The sequence below is a fragment of the Numenius arquata genome, chromosome 7 (genome assembly GCF_964106895.1).
Source record: "Numenius arquata chromosome 7, bNumArq3.hap1.1, whole genome shotgun sequence".
In the NCBI taxonomy this organism is placed as follows: domain Eukaryota; kingdom Metazoa; phylum Chordata; class Aves; order Charadriiformes; family Scolopacidae; genus Numenius; species Numenius arquata.
In genome coordinates, this window is record NC_133582.1 from 41340171 (window position 1) to 41357561 (window position 17391).

Genomic DNA, 17391 nt, shown 5'->3' on the forward strand with positions numbered 1-17391 from the left:
AATATCTACTGTCTGAGAATGGAGAGAAGTGTACCAAGAGCCTTAACAGCGGTATTAGTGAATTAAACACAGCCACGTAATGAAGCTGAGCACTAGCGTCATGATGGACTGGAGCGGAAGAACGAGCTTTGGAGCAAGTGAGTGGAAGCAGAGCGTGTGGCCAAACCTGCAATGGCATGTGAAATGAGAGTGACCCCACCTGGAATATGTTAGATACGAAAGACCAATGCCTGCTACTTAAATGACAAAATGGAAGTTGCAATATATAAGATTAATACATTTTAGAAGAAACAGATTCTTATGCTATTAAAAAGATCAGTCTGGTCATAAAAGACAGTTGTGTGACCTCCAAGTGTTTAGCATTTGAACAAGTCCAACTGTTACATGCATTCAAGGGTTAGTAATTAAGGGGGGGATATCAACCTTAAGCTTTGAATTTTCCCAGATGTCACTTTAAATCTGACTCTTGGCATTGCTATAGCATGTTTTTGCTTTTAAAAGGAATGATAAGGCCCTAGGAATATCACATCAGCCTTCCTTATGGGAGAACCATAGAAAACAGGGCTGGAAGGGACCTTGCGAGGTCACCCAGTCCAGCCCTCTTGCCCTAAGGCAGGATCAATTATACCCAAATCATTCCTGACAGATGTTTGCCTAACCTGTTCTTAAAAATGTCTGGCAATGAAGATCCCACAACCTCCCCGGGCAACGTGTTTCAGCACTTCACTACTGTTACAGCTAGAAAGCCTGTCCTAATGTCTTCCTTAAATCTCCTTTCCTGCAATTTAAAATCATTAGTTCTTTTTGAATTCCCAGTAGAGAACAATTTATTACTTTCCTCTTTGCAGCAAGCTTTACATATCTGAACACTGGTTTCACATTCTTATTCCCTCCCCTGCATCTCCATTCTCTAGATGTATAAACCCACTTCTTTCAATCTCTCCTCACAGGTCATGTTTTCTAGACTCCGGATCAATAGCACTACTTTCTGCTGGACTTTCCAATTGGTCTACATTTTTCTTTTTTGAAGTATAGTGCACAAAAGTAGACACATTACTCCAGCTAAAGTCTGAAGCTGAGAATAAGTAGGGCAGGACTACTTCACATTTCTTCTCCGTGACACACTATTTATAGAGCTGAAATTGCATTAGCTTTCCTCACACCGAGGCCTGTCTTCAGTTTTTAATTCGCAGCAGTCACAGACCCCTTCCTGCAGAATGACCACTGAGTCAGTCACTCCCATCACTTATGTATGTCATTGACTATGGGAATTCAGTGGCAAGATACTGGAGTGTCCAACGTTTCACTTCCTTGAATTTAAACCTATTTGTCTCAGACTACCTTGTTCTAGCAGGTCTAGTAAGAAGCTCGTGTATCTATCAGTGTCATTTCATTGAGAGCAACGGAGTAACGTCAGAAAAGAAATTAGCCCAAGCTGCCCATCCAGCACAGAGGAATTCAGCAACCGTTCTTCCCATTAATACCATTGAGCATATTCAGTCTGCAATAACCTGAAACACAATGATTTCTTTTCAGAGAAGTTGGAGAAGTTTAAAATACAGAAAATTAAATATCAAATATCATAGCTCAGAGGTATCCTGATATGACAAAAGGTCTCCAACCTATCTGTATCCTGATGCGCATAATGCCCAGTGAGGGGAGGGCTCTTTAAATCACCAATAACACCCAAATTAGGATGAAATGGGACCTGTATCTTACCAGCTCCACCTTGGCTAGTTGTCCAGAAGGAAAGATCAAGCTCTTGTCATTTCTGTAATGTAAGGAATTATATTTGTCTTACTATATAATCTTGAAATGTGCTATGAGGAACCAGGTATTGTTTCTCTTTCTGCTCTACAGGCAGATCCTTTTCTCTAGCAGCTGGAGTAATTCACAGGTACAGCCTCAAGCAGAGAGAGAACAAGGTTCCTCACAGTAGCGGGGGCCTAAACAACAACCCCAAAAGACACTGTGGTAAGGAAACGGTTAACTCTTCAAGTGCCAAAGGGGTTTTTCACCTGAAATAGGAGTTACCCACCCACTGTTTATAAGCACATTAAGAATTTAAATGAAATTTTAAAGTTGCTCTGAATTTGACCTTCCTCAAATTTTGATTTTTACCAAGTATTTGAAACAATTTGGCATGATCAAAAATTAATAGTGGAATATTAAGAAGCTCAAAGGAACAAGTCTTCCAACTCCCATCAAACTCAAATGCATAATTCCTACCGATGCCTTTGAAAATCCCTGTTTTGAATGTCGTTGTCCATTGGATAAACAGCTCAAACATCACCGGCTTTCTGCACAAACATGGTCTGCCTGCAATAATTTATGAAAATCATAAAATTGATTTAAGCTCTTCTCAGTGCTCCATAAATTTTACACAGCCTTTAAATCATAAAGCTGCTGCTGCTGTGGCACTGATCAGAACAACGCTTAATCTCTTCTCTCGAGATAGCTGGCACATCAGAGGAGACAAGAAGATACTGGGGCAGCTGAATTGTTTGTTTCAATTTAACAGGGCAGAATAAAACAGCCTAGATGCCAGGGCTCTAGTCCCACTGAGACTATGTGCATCAAGTCTTTATTGCCAAAATAGTTGTTCTAACCTTCCCCTGCCTTGCCTTGGGTTTTAAACCAGAAAATAACTTTCATTCATTTCACAAGGACACTTTCTTTGCGCACATCATCAGATTTGTGATACTTGAGATGTTCCCCATCTAATTTATAATCGACATGTTCCTGTTCTCAGATACATGACAACAAAATGCTGCATCTGCCCAATTACACATTGCTGCGAAAAAGCTCTGCAAACATCACTACATCCTTATCAGACAGTCTCCCTCCCAGCCCAAAGCTGTACCAGAACAAACGTAGGCTTTTTGCTTTTACTAAAATTAGAATTTTCAGGAGTGTTTGATTTTTTTTTTATCTCTACCTTCTTTGGCAAAGAATAAAAACATCATTTTTGGCACTGAATCTAACACAAGGTGAAATTAAAGTCCTAATACAGAGACACTATGTTTGAATGGCTCCTTTACTCTTAAAATCGGCCTGGTCACACATTAAAACTGGAGACTGATTGGGCTTTATTGAGATTTTGTTCTGCGCTAGCTAACTCAGATTAAGAGCATCCTTGTTTTTCTGGTGAAGTGTCATCTGGAGTAGCCCAGTTTTCAAAGGCAAAGTGCTCAGGACATTATTAGAATCACTCTTTTCAGTGTTTCGTCCTGGAGATGCAAAGTCAGCAGCTGCTATAGTCTTTTTCTTAGCACTGACACTTTTCAGCTCTTTCCACTCTTCAGATAATGTTTCCTAGTCTGTCTTTCAGACAGTCGTCATTTTTAAGGGACGTATTTTCAGCCTTTCTATACTCACGCTTTTCTCCCACGTAACCCTGTGAGTTTCATTCTTCTTCGTACGCTATGTTTTTGCTCAGAGGTATACAAACCATCTGTGCCTCTAATACGATGTTCTTAAATAGCCTCCAGGCAGATCTCTATGGTTTTTAAGTACTTCTCTTTGCCCTTCAGCCTGCTGTTAACCATTTTCCTCATAGTTTTATAATCTGCCCTTTTAAAGTTCGTTGTTACTGTGTTGTCCCTAAGGGAACAACTCTTTCATGATATCAAAACTAAAAGTGTGCAGTGATCACCGTTACCCCACGGAGGCTCGACAACACCTTCCTCTAATAACTTCTGCCTATTACAAGGCAGCTCCCTCTTGCCCATGGCCTTAACTGATCAGGCGTTGCACTGAGGGCTGCCACAGGAGTCAAGGAAAAGGAATCCTTTGCGATATGGATTGGAATGGCACCAAAGCCACTTTACATCTCCTGATAGAGGTAGAACTGCTTTTGGCAGCTGTTGCTCTACCGCCAACAAAAAAATAAGAAGTGGTAACAGGGGAAACACTGTAGAATTCAGTCTTGTGTAATTTTCCTGACTGGTCCCATCCATTTTCCCCAGGAGGAAGTTACTTCCCAGGGGCTGGCTCTGAGATTTTATAGGTTCTCCAAATCTTGAGGAAGTCTACAGGAGGTAGCAGTCACTTACATAAAACCCTGTGGTGTTTGTCCCCTAGTTTTAATGGCTTCCCTTGTGACTGCTGCCTCAGGAATGCTCTCAATGAAGCGGGGTGAAAGGGGAGGTCTACAACATGAAAAATATCTTTGCAGAGAGATTCGCTCTAGGAATGGGAATAAAGGGATGATACTGAAGAGGCAGTTGATACAGCAGCCCATTTGCTGAACGCACAAAGGATTGATTCATGGCATCTTGCCACAGGAGAGGGCTATAGGTTATTAACCAACTTCAATGGACAAACACTTGCTGAGACTGCATATCGTACCTCCTGTGCTGTACCAAAGGTAATGACTCATCTTCAGGCACGCCTCGTGTCCTTGAGAATGCAATTGGCTCTACGCAGCCAAGTGAAGCATTACTTAGTTAATACACTCCAGCGCAAGGGAAACAATCAGCTGAAGTGATGACACTGCTACTTCCTGCTTCATTATCAATCTGCAGCTTCCTAACAGGATTATATACTGAAGCACTGTAAAAAAAAAAAAAAAGACAGACATTAAGTCCTGTGATGGAACTTGAAAAAATATGTAATTAAAACAGCTAAATATGGGCTTCTTGTGTTCAGTGTCTGCAATACACAGCCTTTGATCCTCCAAATGATATTTCCTGGAAAAGTGCCGGACACAAAAACTATCAGAACAGAATTCTGACTCATCCCTTCCTGTTTAGGCCAATGAAAGGACCATTTGCAGTCAAACAAATTTGGTTTTATTTGAGAAAAAAATTAACCTTACCAGACAGGCTAGAAATATAACCACAAGAAGAACTCCTGGACCACATGCCCACACATGCATTTTCTTGCTCATTCTGTCCCATAATCTTTTCAATTTCTATCTCAATAAGGCAGTACTCTTGCTGATTCACCCATCATTTAGAGAAAGATCCTGTTTCTTCAAAAGGAAGAAAGGTGACAGAGTGTCTCACCTTTCATGATGACATCCAAGCACCTTTGCAACATAAGCAGCCTCCATTACAAGCATCCATTGCTACAATGCTCCCACAGTTCACAAGGTTTGCTCTGGCTTACTGCTCAGCTAGGACAAGTGAGAACAAACACCACCATCAAGAAATGTTTTGGAGTCTTAATGAACTGGGAAATTTCAAAGATTTTATTAATAAAAACTGTACAAGATTCCCATATTAGGTAATAGGCCACAGCGACTTTCACCTTGCTCCTCCACAGCGCTTCTCTCACGCTTAGCTGAGCAAGCTCCACAAGAAGAAAACTACATAGACATTCCCCACTACAGGAGGGGAAAAGGAGAGGGGATGGGGGCTAGGAAGAGACAGAGAAAGAAAAAGCAAGGAAAATTGCCCATTCCAGTCCTGGCCCCATGTTCCATGTGCTCACTTCGGCTTCCCCTTTATTAGAAAGTTCTTGTGATTATTATTTTTCCATGACCCACTGCTTGGGGCAGGTGATTGCTAAGACAGTTTCACATTTCTTTCCTAAATGAAAAAGTAATTCTTCTCTTTAGTCACAGGTTTCATGGGGAGTTGATGGCGTGCGTAATTTTCCTGGTGTGTCAGATTAAGAACACTGAATTTTCACATGACTACTTGGTGCTTTGGTGCATCACTCACACCTCTTAATAAATATATCCAATTAGTTACTGTTAGGGCAACTGGGAGTGAAATACAATGAATACAAAGGTCTCCTCCTGGTCAGAGCACTACAAATCGCAGTCAGAATAAAGGAAAGAAACTGGGCTTCGTATCCACCTTTCTTCCCCCTGCTGTGTTGCCTGAAGAACAACATGCCTTTCGTTATATCATTTCCAAGTAAACCCAATTAATTTATTTGCATTCCAGACATCTGTCATCTGAAGTTGGAGGGCAAGGAGCACGATTAAGCAAAAGTACTGCACCCAATATTTTGAGGAGACCCTCTTTTTACTGGATTTCAGTCTCACGAGTCTTTCAGTAGAAGGAGCAATTTTTGTTTAAATGAAATGACTAACTAGACTCAAACAAGACATCAATCTTATTTTGCACGTGCCAAATCAGCTGCATATTTGGGAGGCCCCCTCTAATTTTAAGGTAAATCCAAATTCCCTCTGATCCTTGGCAAGCGTGTATCTCTTGATAGCCATGTTTCCTAAACTGCCTCACAGCTAAAGTGAAGAGCTTTCAGGCTCTGCAAGAAAAATGTAAGACAGTATATTTTTGTGCTGACGAATAGGACCAGAAAAGTTCAAGTAAGCAGTCAATTCATTCTTTCAGAGGAGTCTCAGCAAGTCAGAGTATTTACTCAGTTGTTGAAATATGCTCAAATATCCCTTCAGTATACTCTAATGCTACAAGATTTCTCAGGGGTGTATATATATATTTTTTTTTTTTTAATGAATTCAAACAAGTTTTAAGTATACAAAATAAATGGAAAGATTAATCCCTGGGAACCCTTGATTCTGTATTTCTTCCTCCTACATTTGATTTTCTTTTTATATATGCAGAATACAGAAAAATTATGTACTTACAGATGTAACATGTCCTCATGGAAATAATCAGGTTGTCACACTGCACCTCTCTGGCAGTTCTAGTATCAGGCCAGTACTACAAGATTACTTCAACATACATTTATAGGTCTGCTTTTAATTTTCTGAAAGGACAACAGATCTATTTATTTTCAAATCAGGGTAACATGCACTCACACAATTAGTGTGAAATAGTATGCAGATTTGCATCTGATACTGCAGGAAGTTGGTACATACAGGTAGTAGGGGTAAGAGGTTTTATTATCAGGTGACAAAAAAAATCCCATTTTATGCACTGAAATTCTCATTAAAATATCTTTGGACCACTTACAGAAAACATAATTTATTGTTTAATACCAGATTAACAAAGTAAAACCAGCTGTTTCACACAGCAACTTCAAATTTGCTCCTCAATGAAGCTTTACAGCCCAAATAATTCTGGATGTCCTGTCACACAGCAGAACTGGTTTCATTGCCTTGTACCCTGTAATTCTGCAGCAGTCTCAGGTCTGCTTAAATACAGTTACAGAACACGCCATTCTTCCAAGTAATTTCAGAGTCACTAGTCCCATTTCCACCACCTTGTTCTCCCCAATTCCATCAGCTCTCAGTGATATTTTCAATTTCAGCACATCCCATTACAGAAAAGGTTACTTTCAGTGCTCCGTACATGGGCAACTGAAAAATTTTAAAACTTTTAATCACAGCTATCACATTTCTTGACTTAAATTTCCTGTTTGCAATTTCCTACTTGAAAAAAACCAAAATAATGCTTTTCCAGAGATTAAAGATTAAATACATTTTTTAAGTAAGCTGTTTGAGATCCCAAATAATTATGAGCACATATGTAGCCAACTTCAACAAATATACTTCAAAAAAACCCCACCACCAAAACACTGAGCCCATCAGTGCAATAACCAAAGTGCACGATCCCCAAGGGATTAGGCATCTTTCTTTTGGATTAGTTGATACCATCAACTACAAAAATAAAATGTTTATATTTTGCTAGCACAATCAATTCAAATGAATTTGATGCTTAGACTGCATTCAGTAAAGACAGGATTAAGACTATATGATTTTAGCAGCTGCAGGCTGACTTACTGCAAGGGCTCTGGCAAAGAGCTAATCTGCTAAACCACATATGCAAAACTTAGTGCAAAGTTTTGCTAAGCTATGAGACAGAAAACTTTAGTTTCTGTTTGTTCTTTGTGGAACTTTGTTCCACAGCAATGAAGTCTCTCACTTTTGAATATCAAGTCAACATTAACAGATAAAAAAACCATACAACTGTCAGCTGAGTCCAGTAAATAGAGAAGAAATATGTTTTTAGTAATGGAGGACATTTTAAAATTCATTGATTGAAAATTTAGATAAGCTGGATATGTATATTTTGCTACTCATTTGTGACCTCAAATAGCTTTTACATACATGGTTAAATTCTCTTTATTTTAAAAGACATGAAATACTGTTCATACAGTTCCATCTGAACTGCAAACACTTAGCTCTTGCTACTTTTAGATTCTGTTTCTCTAGTTGGACTATAACAAAGTAAGAGGCGACTCAGATACATGCTTTGAAAACTTACTACTCAGAGCCCCAGAAGGGTAAGTAAAATATAAAAAAAATACAACTCCTAATCATCATTTTCCTCATCATCAAATGAGAGAAGACTGCTATTTTTTATTTGCTTAGCTGTACTCTGAGAAGCAGTTTCTTCTCTCTTAGCTTTCTTTGCCTGTTTCATCTTCTTACTTGAACTTACATTGAAATCCAAAAACTTCTCTGAGGAACGTTTGGCTGGCTTCCTGAACATAATTTTTCCATCAGCAGGTTCTGGTTCACCATCTATAACAAAGACAGTAAAATCAGAACTCATCTGCACATGTTCACACACACATACAGACTTTCACTATCATCTCTTCTTTTTCCCCAGCACCAATATCAGCAAGACCTCCAATACAATGCAGCAATCATGAAAATGTATTATTTGGCCACAGAGTCTGTATTGATGAATGTCCTTCATGCACACACATCTGCTCCATGGCAACCAGCCCTTGAAGGTGGTTCTCCTGCAGTTACTGTTAGAAATGGGTTCTTAATAACCAAAGGTTTAACTTAGAAGAGACTGTGAGCCATAGAGCTGTTCCCACACGATCCAGCTGCATCCACTTATCAAGATGGAGAAGACAACTTTATAGGATCCTCTAATTCTGCTTCACTATTTGTAAAATCCATGACAACAAACGCACTTATTGCAGAATTATGGTATCTCTTTAAAGAACAAAATGGGACTTACACAAGACAAAGCTTTTCTTTCTCTTCCAATATACCCTGTCCTGCTGAGGCAGCTAAAATGATTACATGGCCATAAACCTGCCTTTTATTATCATTTAGGATGAAAGTTTTAGGGTTTCTCTGTATCTGCAAAATCACCGAACTATTCCAACTGACTAATTCTGCTCCTCTGCATGTACTAGGGCAAATAATTTTAAAAACAAGAGGAGTCCCTTCCAGGATTATCATGCAGAGGAGGAAAGCTACTGCACAAGTAACAGCACCAAGGCAGTATTTCTGGAAAAAAAATGTAATTGTAAAATCATGAATCAGACAGAAAGGCTCATGCTGCAGTAGTTTGCAATTTGTATAATGTATATGTGACAGGATATTAGAGAACTATAGGTTTTGTGCAAGGTATTGTTCCTAAAGTACTTTTGTGAAACCCATTATTCAACAGAAATTTCCTAACAATATACATGTTTGACAAGATTACGTGCTATTTATTCATAATCAATAAATATCTTTTGTCTTTAACCCAGATTCTTTCCTCAATTCATAAGCATTATGGCAGAAGAATAACATTTCAGTGTTATCATGCACAGCATTGGCTGAAACACTCTTCAGTGCATACTCCAAACAATACAACTATTAAATCTGGTGTCTTAAGGGTTGTGTGATACAAATTAAGACCATCAACATCATCAGGAACCCTTACTTATAATTCCTTAAGTTTCACAGACCCTTTTTAAGAAGAAACCTAGCTTAAAAAAACTAAGCACCAATTTTGTATGTGACTTCTGCAGAATGCAAGCTTCTGCAGTACTTTATGGGAGAATACTACTCTGCAGAAAATAACTAACCAGGTTTGGGGAAAATATTTCAGTATTGGTGCATTAGAAAAGCGTTACAGTTACAAGGAATTACCAGCAATAATAAATGGTAGATATGAAAAGCGTATTTGTCAATTGATCTCTTGTGAATTCTGCATGGAAACCTTCAGTGTTTAGATGCTCTAAATGGGATACAGAAGTTTAGGAAGTGCCTATGGTAAATTCTGGCAGAGAAATATAACTCTTTCTGAAAACAGATCACAACCAATCAAAATGTACTATGTACCATTTTTCTCAGAAGTTGGATTAAAAATTCAAAGTGTTTTTTCACATAACTGCCTCAATTTTGGGGCTCTGAAGTTAAATATAAAGTAATTCCCCTTGCTAATTGTTGGTTAACTACATTGTTTATTTGGAAACCCCGATCTTCTAACTTAAACAAGATCCGAGGCATATGATATAAGCCAAATTCTGCCAAAAAAAAGCATCTATAAAAAAAATAAATCACTTATAAGCAGATCCAACTGTCCATGTACTTGAGCCAGTCAGCACACAGACTACCTGCAGTACCAGGAGAGCTGTGGAAACAGGACTTCAAAGCAATCAGCTACCACATAAGCATGAGGAGCATAAAAAAAAAAATAAAAAAATCTTATCGGACACTCTTTTAAAGAGCAATTACTACATTTTCTTAGAACAGTAAATTAAAAAACGAACGCCGTAGAAACCTAACAAAATCACAACCACAAAATAAATCAGAAAAACAACTATGTACTCTTACTCCATGTAAAAGTGGAAGTAAAATTTTTCAATTTTACCCCCGAGTCTCCTGCTACCCAGGTTGTGAACTGCACAGAATCATTTCATCTTCTCTGCCAGATGGAGAAACTGATCGGTATCTTTGCAATGTGAATTTAAACTCTTAATAAGCGAAGTGTATAAACAGAAAAAAGCTCAAAAACTCCACCAAACTGGCAACTAGCTTAGCTATGACCTCCAGGGCCTCAATACCATTTGCGGATCATTCTGCATCAAAGGAAAATATTTTAGCTCTTGGCCTGGTTAAACACTGTCAAAATTTCATTATATGCTCAAGGACATTCCTTTCAGCAGGAAGCCCAGGCCAACTTCAGAGAGAGATGATGCGTTGGCAGCGCTTGACAAAGAATGAAGCAGATGAAGAAAGACAGCAGGCCCAGCCTCACCTAAGCAGCTCGTGGAAAGAGGGAGAACAGGCAGACTACGCTTTTTGAAAGAATCTGATGTAGCAGCTCAAGAAATTTGTGTTGATTTGTTAAGATTTGTCTTTTCCAGCTGGTAAAAGCTTCACCTCCTCCTTTGTAATTTTACCAGACCCTCACATGTCAGCAGTCTTTTTTGGTTTTATCCGTGACCTCCAAAACCTGGCTTGTATTAAGCAATACAAAGAAGAGATTGAAGAAGCAATCTCAACACTGGTTGTTTTTAAAACAGAGCCCTGATAAAAGACTGTATCAGTATTACAAATTATGGAAAGCAGGATTTCTGATAAACACACTGCAACACACGAAGTAAAATACAACCAACGTAAAAGCATTACAGGAGACGTAATAAAATCCACTTCCGATGAGAGTCAAAAAACTACAGTAGCAGTTAAAATTCTGACTGGTCTTAGTCACTGCTGCTTTTACCTGGATCACAAACCTTATACACTGGTCAACTAAGAGGGGCACAATCAGACGTTGAACTGAGAACTCACCTCACAAATGACAGTAATACATTCAGAAAATTTTTCGTCTCTTTTAATTGCAAGTTATATGCTGCAAGAGAAGTAGAAATGAGGGTCTCAAAAAGAAACACTGCTCTTCCGCTTACTGTATTTTTTATTTAGTAGTCATTTGTGTGGTTAGCAGCACCATTTTTCAGCAGTTTCTGTCTGCATGGGTCAATGAGGCCAACAACTGGAAACACCACTAAACTGGCAGGAACAACAGGAGGAGCAGCGCAAGCAATACTTCAAGATATATGTCTATTCAATGATAAAAGGTAGGAAAAAAATTACAACCTGACAAATTTCTTAGTGGTTTCTAAGGTTAGAAGTTCAGGTCAGCCGTTCCAGATGCTCCTTCTAGTGCCTTCTGGCCACCCATTTCTATGTGTGCCTTTGGAAGCATTTACTACAGGAATTCCGCACACTGGTATCACAAAGATAAAAAGGCTCAGATATTCAGTCTCAATCATTTATGAGGACGCTTGGGAAAGTTTTTGTTACTTAAATACTATAAAATTAGCTTCAATTTAGATTCCTGCTGTTCACATGATGAAGAGTAGTGTGAACTCTGTGATATGCATCCGATAAAACAGCTGCTTAAGCTAAGGAAAGAGCTCGGATACTCAAGACAGCATGGACTATATTCTCCTTGCCTCTCCCCTCTCTTGTCCTCCTCCAACCCCAGCATGTAGAACCCGACAAGAATAATATTAAAAGACTTTGAACAAGTTAAGGACACCTTCTGCCAAATCTGGTCACCTGCACGCATCAGTGTCCCAAAGGCCAGGTGAACTAGAAAAGCAGTAGAAAAAGCAATTCCATAGACTATAATGAATGCTGGGATATGTAATTAATCTTGCAGTAATTGCCATCTTTTCTTTTGTGCAAATTGAATTTCTCACACGACCATTTTTCTTTGTCTCTGAACCAACAGTAAGGATTCATAAAATGCTGCATAAAAATATTAAGGAAAATGACTGTTGATATGAAAAGCCTGTAAGTCAGTCCTCCATGCAGAAAAATATTTCAATATGGAAGGGCATCTTCTCATCCTAAATAAAAAAGTTCACTGCGACTATACTTACAAAGCTAATGTACAAGCTTCACTAAATTTTGTTCTGCCTTAAGAGGCAACTAAGTGCAGCTAGGACACTAATCAGCTGTTTTTGCCAAATTAATGCAAAGGCGTTACTGAAGCGTTTCTGTTAAAAAAAAAATGCAAGTCACAGGAACTGCTGGTGCCTGAATAATAAAAAAAAAAAGCATATCCGTGTCAAAACGGTTATAGAAGAAAATGAAGGAGAAAGGATTTAAATGAGATACAAAAAATCCTAGAATAATATCCCAAACCAAAGGCTGAAGACAATCACTACAGATATAAAAGAGGAGACGGCAGAATCTCAGAACGGAGTACTTTCCATGTTTTGAAAACCTGACAATTTCTATTCACAACAGATAGTTAGCAGCACATTACTTATGATCTATCAAAGTGCCTTGGCATTGATGCATGGTGGAAAGGAATATTATCACTTGGAAAAATTACTTCCCTGCTACATTTTCAGCTTTACAATTTCACAAATTATCTGATTTGGGGCTGTATGTTATGGTCTAGTACCTGTTAAATTAATTTCACTTTCAACTCTGGGAAAAAAAAATCAAAGCAACAAGAAATGTAATCAAATCATGCAGTATCAAGCTTTCTTTATACTTCCAATTTTCAGAATTGACAATTATCCAAAAAAAAGAAAAGAAATTAACACGTTACTCAAAACTCTCTTTATTAAACTGGAAGTAACCAGCTGTCTTAATACCCATCTCTGACTAGAAATCAGAATTTAAATCTAGAGGTCGGACCGACAGTGCAAAGATGGACAAAGACTCAAAAAAGAAAAAAAAAAAGCCTTCAGCAAGCTGTAGCAGATACCTATACCTTCATTAAAAATGTCACACCAGGACCTCTCATAGCAGAGGAGTGTAGCAGCGCTTACCCTGTTTATTCCCATAAGCCAAGAAAAGGAAAAGGAGGCCAAGACCTCATATTAACAGCGAAGGCAGATGAACGAATAGTAACACAATAGTATAGAACACAGGGCAGCAGTCCCCAGAGCATAGTGATTCAACACTCCTTGCTACCTACTACTGTGGGGTTTTTACCTCCAAATGCAAGTTACTACTGAAGGGCTGAAGGGGTAATAAGCCGAGGTGCCAAAGTCCTACAGGGACTCGATATTACCATCCTCACTACATACAATTATGTCTTCGGAATGTCTTTTTCCACCAAAGAAGTTCAGTCACTCTCTTCAAATACACTTCCATTTCATACTGTGTATTCAACTTGGTAGCTCTTTTGGACTTTTTTCACAGCATGGACTCCACCTCAATAGATTCTCATGGACAACGACTTCTTTTTGCCCAGCCTTACAAAATAATTTTTCCTCCTACTGTGATCATTCAAAATTCAAGTTGCTAACATGAAAAGGAAACCAATGCTTAGAAAGAATCATGCCATTTCTTTCCAACAGGCTGAAATTTCTCCCAGTACTAGGAGGGCGATCCCGCTTCTGAAAAGAAATCATGTGACAACTTTACAAAGAGCAACACCGAGCACATGCATTACACTTCAATAATAAGAGACCAGGAAGTAAGCCTGAAGCTGAACACATTTTCTCAAAAGAGTTCAAATTATATAAACACAGCCCTCAGCCCACTAGCTGGTTACACCTTACATACACATATCTACCTGCAGAAACAAATCAGACATAGTTTTATTTAATTTCAAGCTAACCTACAGTATAAAAATTAAAGAGTTTTTCATCAGTCTGCTTTTCAAAAATGCAAGATTCTCAATGTATTTTTTCCTAGTACTGTTATTTGACTTCTCCATTGATACCATTTTGGTTTTAACACATACTTCTGTATAGGGACAACACAAACTCGAATTGTCAAATTCAAATGGCAGAAAAAGACAGAAGCTAAGGATGTCACATTGATAGCTGTGTGCTAACTTCTCAATCTGCTCTGAACTCAACATACAGCCATTGTAAATTGCCACAGTGGCTAACTGAGGAGAAGGTCCACAGCTTCTATGAATCACCTTCCTATTTTATACTTGTGAGGTTCCAGTTCTATATTCTTAATTGTCAAGACATTTCCACTAGAGACGGCAATACCTACCTTTAATCTGTCACGTCTTCCGTCAGCAAAAAAAAATAAATAAAGCTACACTTCATCACACCCTATGTAACGATGGAAGTTTTTGGACTCTCAAAGCATTTTTGTCAGCCAGGATATCTGAATGATGAATACTGACAGAAATTCTTAACATAACTGTATTCATCAGCTATAGTTTCATGTCTTTATTGTCTTAGCTGCAGCAACCCACGCTACTTCCATCTTTCCGTTCTTGAAAAGCCTGTTAAATAATTTAGATAAAGCTTTGTAACTCTTTGCAGCAAAGAAACATTTTTTTCTATACCTTGCTGTTCGTTGGCACTATTGTATCATGTGTTATTTTCAACTAATCAGTTTAGCTTTGCTTAACATATTTGCAAGTCACAACACATCCTGGGATGATTTTAAGCAAGTAATAACATGGACCAGTCAGTTAAGTGAACACACCTGCCGTTCTTTCTACTGAAGCACTAATCTGAGTTTCCTCCATCTGCCCAGCCACTCTCTTTCACAAACTCATACGATTACCTTTAAGACATCCACTCCACTATCAAATTTGGCTGAACTAATTTATGAGTTCTGAAATTATCACAGGTGATGTCAAAAGACTGTGTACCAGGATAATGACACACCAAAACAAAACAAACAAAAGAGATTTAAGGTGGTATTTGGAGGTAGGATGATGGACAATGAAGAAGCAAAGAACTGCAACACTATAAAAAGCCAGACAGCTTGGATATGTACTCAACCACTTCAGACTAGGAATCACAGGTCTAACTTATTTAGCTAAAAAATTCAAAACAATTAATCAAAAGTAGTATTAAATGCTAGAAAACAGAACAGATATCAGGCTCCCTTTTATGAGTTATCTCTCTTTGGCTATACAAATCAAAAAATTAGTAGTTTGAAATTCACCTGATTCATTTGACTTTAAGGCCTCTTTAATCTGCTGTTTAATTTTCATTGCTTCTTCAGCAGTCAAATCCCCTTTTTTCAACGTTACCACTTGAGGCTGCTCGTCTTCCTTGTCACTTCCATTCTCACTATCATCATCTGCAAGTGGAAGCTGCTCTCTCTAGATGGGAGAGAAATAAAAGCAATTCTAATCACCACATTGAATCACAACAGCTGAGTGTGGGCTCCTACTCTTTGGTTTCCCTTTTGCAGTAAGACTAGTGAGGAGACCCGGCACAGCTGTCAGTGCCAGGCCCTGCCAATAAGCTTTGTCCAAATGGCACTCCAATTCTATCACTGAGACATAGCGTCCCACAGAAAAAAAAACAGTATGGGCTCTTTCAATTAAAGACCAAAACAGTAGGAACTTGGAAGGTAAGAATTTCATTCCTTTCGTTATCTTAATTGTACAAGCACTGCTTGCCATGCAACACTTAAGAAAATCTTAAATGCATGGGTCTAAATTTAAGTCTTTGATGCTGTACTCTGAACAGTGACTGCAAAGGGAAAGGGAGCTCATGGTGGCTTTGTTATTAAAGCTGCTGAACCAAATCATTGCAAGCATTATTGACACAAGGAAGATCATGTTTGTTTCCACTCTCTCAAACTTGTGCTTTGAGACAGAAGAATCATTTGGAATAAGATTTTATATAAAAGTAAACTTGCTGACATGGAAACATTGGTGCAACAACATGAAGTGTGGCAACATTACAGGAACTGAAAACTTAATTTTCTAATGGATAAAGTATGGATAGTAGTACCATAATCCACTGAAGTTACTAAGAGATAGACAAAATGCAATCTTCCTCAGGAAGTGGAACAGTTTGTACTAAATGAATACTTTTATCTCAAATTCCAGCTTGTCACAAATAATGACAGGCCTCATTCTTAAGGCATCCTGTAAAACCTAATAGCAGAAAATACATGCAAAAGCACATTGGAAATATAGAACAAAAGAGTGCCCTCAGAAAAGGCTGCCTTTTAACAAGCTGGCTCAAACCCTAATGGCCCCTGCCATCACACCAGAGTTTGTGTCTGCTGACCTGATGTTAAGATGGTGGTATCCCCTTTCCAATATTTTTTTTAATACTCTTAAAACGCTTTTTTTTTTCATCTCTGCCTGGGCAGAGGTTAAAGTTGGGACATCATCGCTGTTTCCCCCGTTGCCCCCCCCGGCACTGGCTTCTCAGCAAAGGGCATCACGTTCACCACAGCTATTAAAAACAGTAACGGGGAAGGGCACTGGATTTCGGTTGTTGTTGTTGTCGTCGTTTTGAATCCCCGACACAGAAGCAAAAAAAAGCTACAAAGGCAATTTCAGTTCATTTTTAAACCAGTAACTACTGCTACCCCTTGCCCGACGGGGGCAAAGCCTGGAAACGCCGCTTCCCCATCGCCTGGGACGGGGCCTTCATTTTAGGCCCTAAGGGGGTGGATCGTGGAGCGGTCGCTACCCCTTCCCACCCCCGGCGAGGGGCTGGCGGCGGTGGGAGGGGAAGCAGGGCCCCGACACAAGCCCACAGGGAGGGAAGCGTGGAGGAAGGGGAAGGCCAGGCCGTTACCTTGGTTTCCACCGTGGGCCCCTCCCGATACCCGACCTGCCGCTTGAAGCGGCTGAGGAAGGCGGGCTCGGCCGGCCGCACGTAGGAGACCTGATTCCTTTTGCTCATGGCTGCTGCCCACCAGCGAGCCGCGCTGCTGCTGCCGCCTCCGCCTGCCCGCTTCCGGGCCGCGCCAGAGGACGGCGGCCCGAGTGGGACACAAACAAGAGACCTCCTCCGTTCCTCCCCCTCCTCCCGTCACGTGAAAGGGGCGAAGGCCCTTCCAGCCAATGGCAAGAAAAAGGCCGG

The 17391-nt window shown here is 39.4% G+C and overlaps 1 protein-coding gene across 1 annotated transcript; it reads right to left on the reverse strand.

Annotated features, from left to right (window-relative positions):
• Nucleotides 1-4773: 4773 nt before the first annotated feature.
• On the reverse strand, nt 4774-17271 carry KIAA1143 (KIAA1143 ortholog). The gene is made up of 3 exons (XM_074150557.1): nt 17104-17271; nt 15503-15662; nt 4774-8404 (listed from the first exon to the last, which is right to left on the reverse strand). The coding sequence occupies exons 1-3, from the start codon at nt 17209-17211 to the stop codon at nt 8193-8195; spliced, it is 480 nt and encodes a 159-aa protein (XP_074006658.1). The 5' UTR covers nt 17212-17271; the 3' UTR covers nt 4774-8192.
• Between the last annotated feature and the right edge of the window lie 120 nt (nt 17272-17391).

Excerpts from the sequence above, each read along its gene's own strand:
- KIAA1143 (XM_074150557.1), bottom strand. The coding sequence starts at position 17,211 with ATGAGCAAAAGGAATCAGGTCTCCTACGTGCGGCCGGCCGAGCCCGCC. Across the intron at positions 15,663-17,103 it reads GGCCCACGGTGGAAACCAAG|AGAGAGCAGCTTCCACTTGC; the intron begins GTAACGGCCTGG and ends TCTCCCATCTAG. Across the intron at positions 8,405-15,502 it reads CTTAAAGTCAAATGAATCAG|ATGGTGAACCAGAACCTGCT; the intron begins GTGAATTTCAAA and ends TCTTTGTTATAG.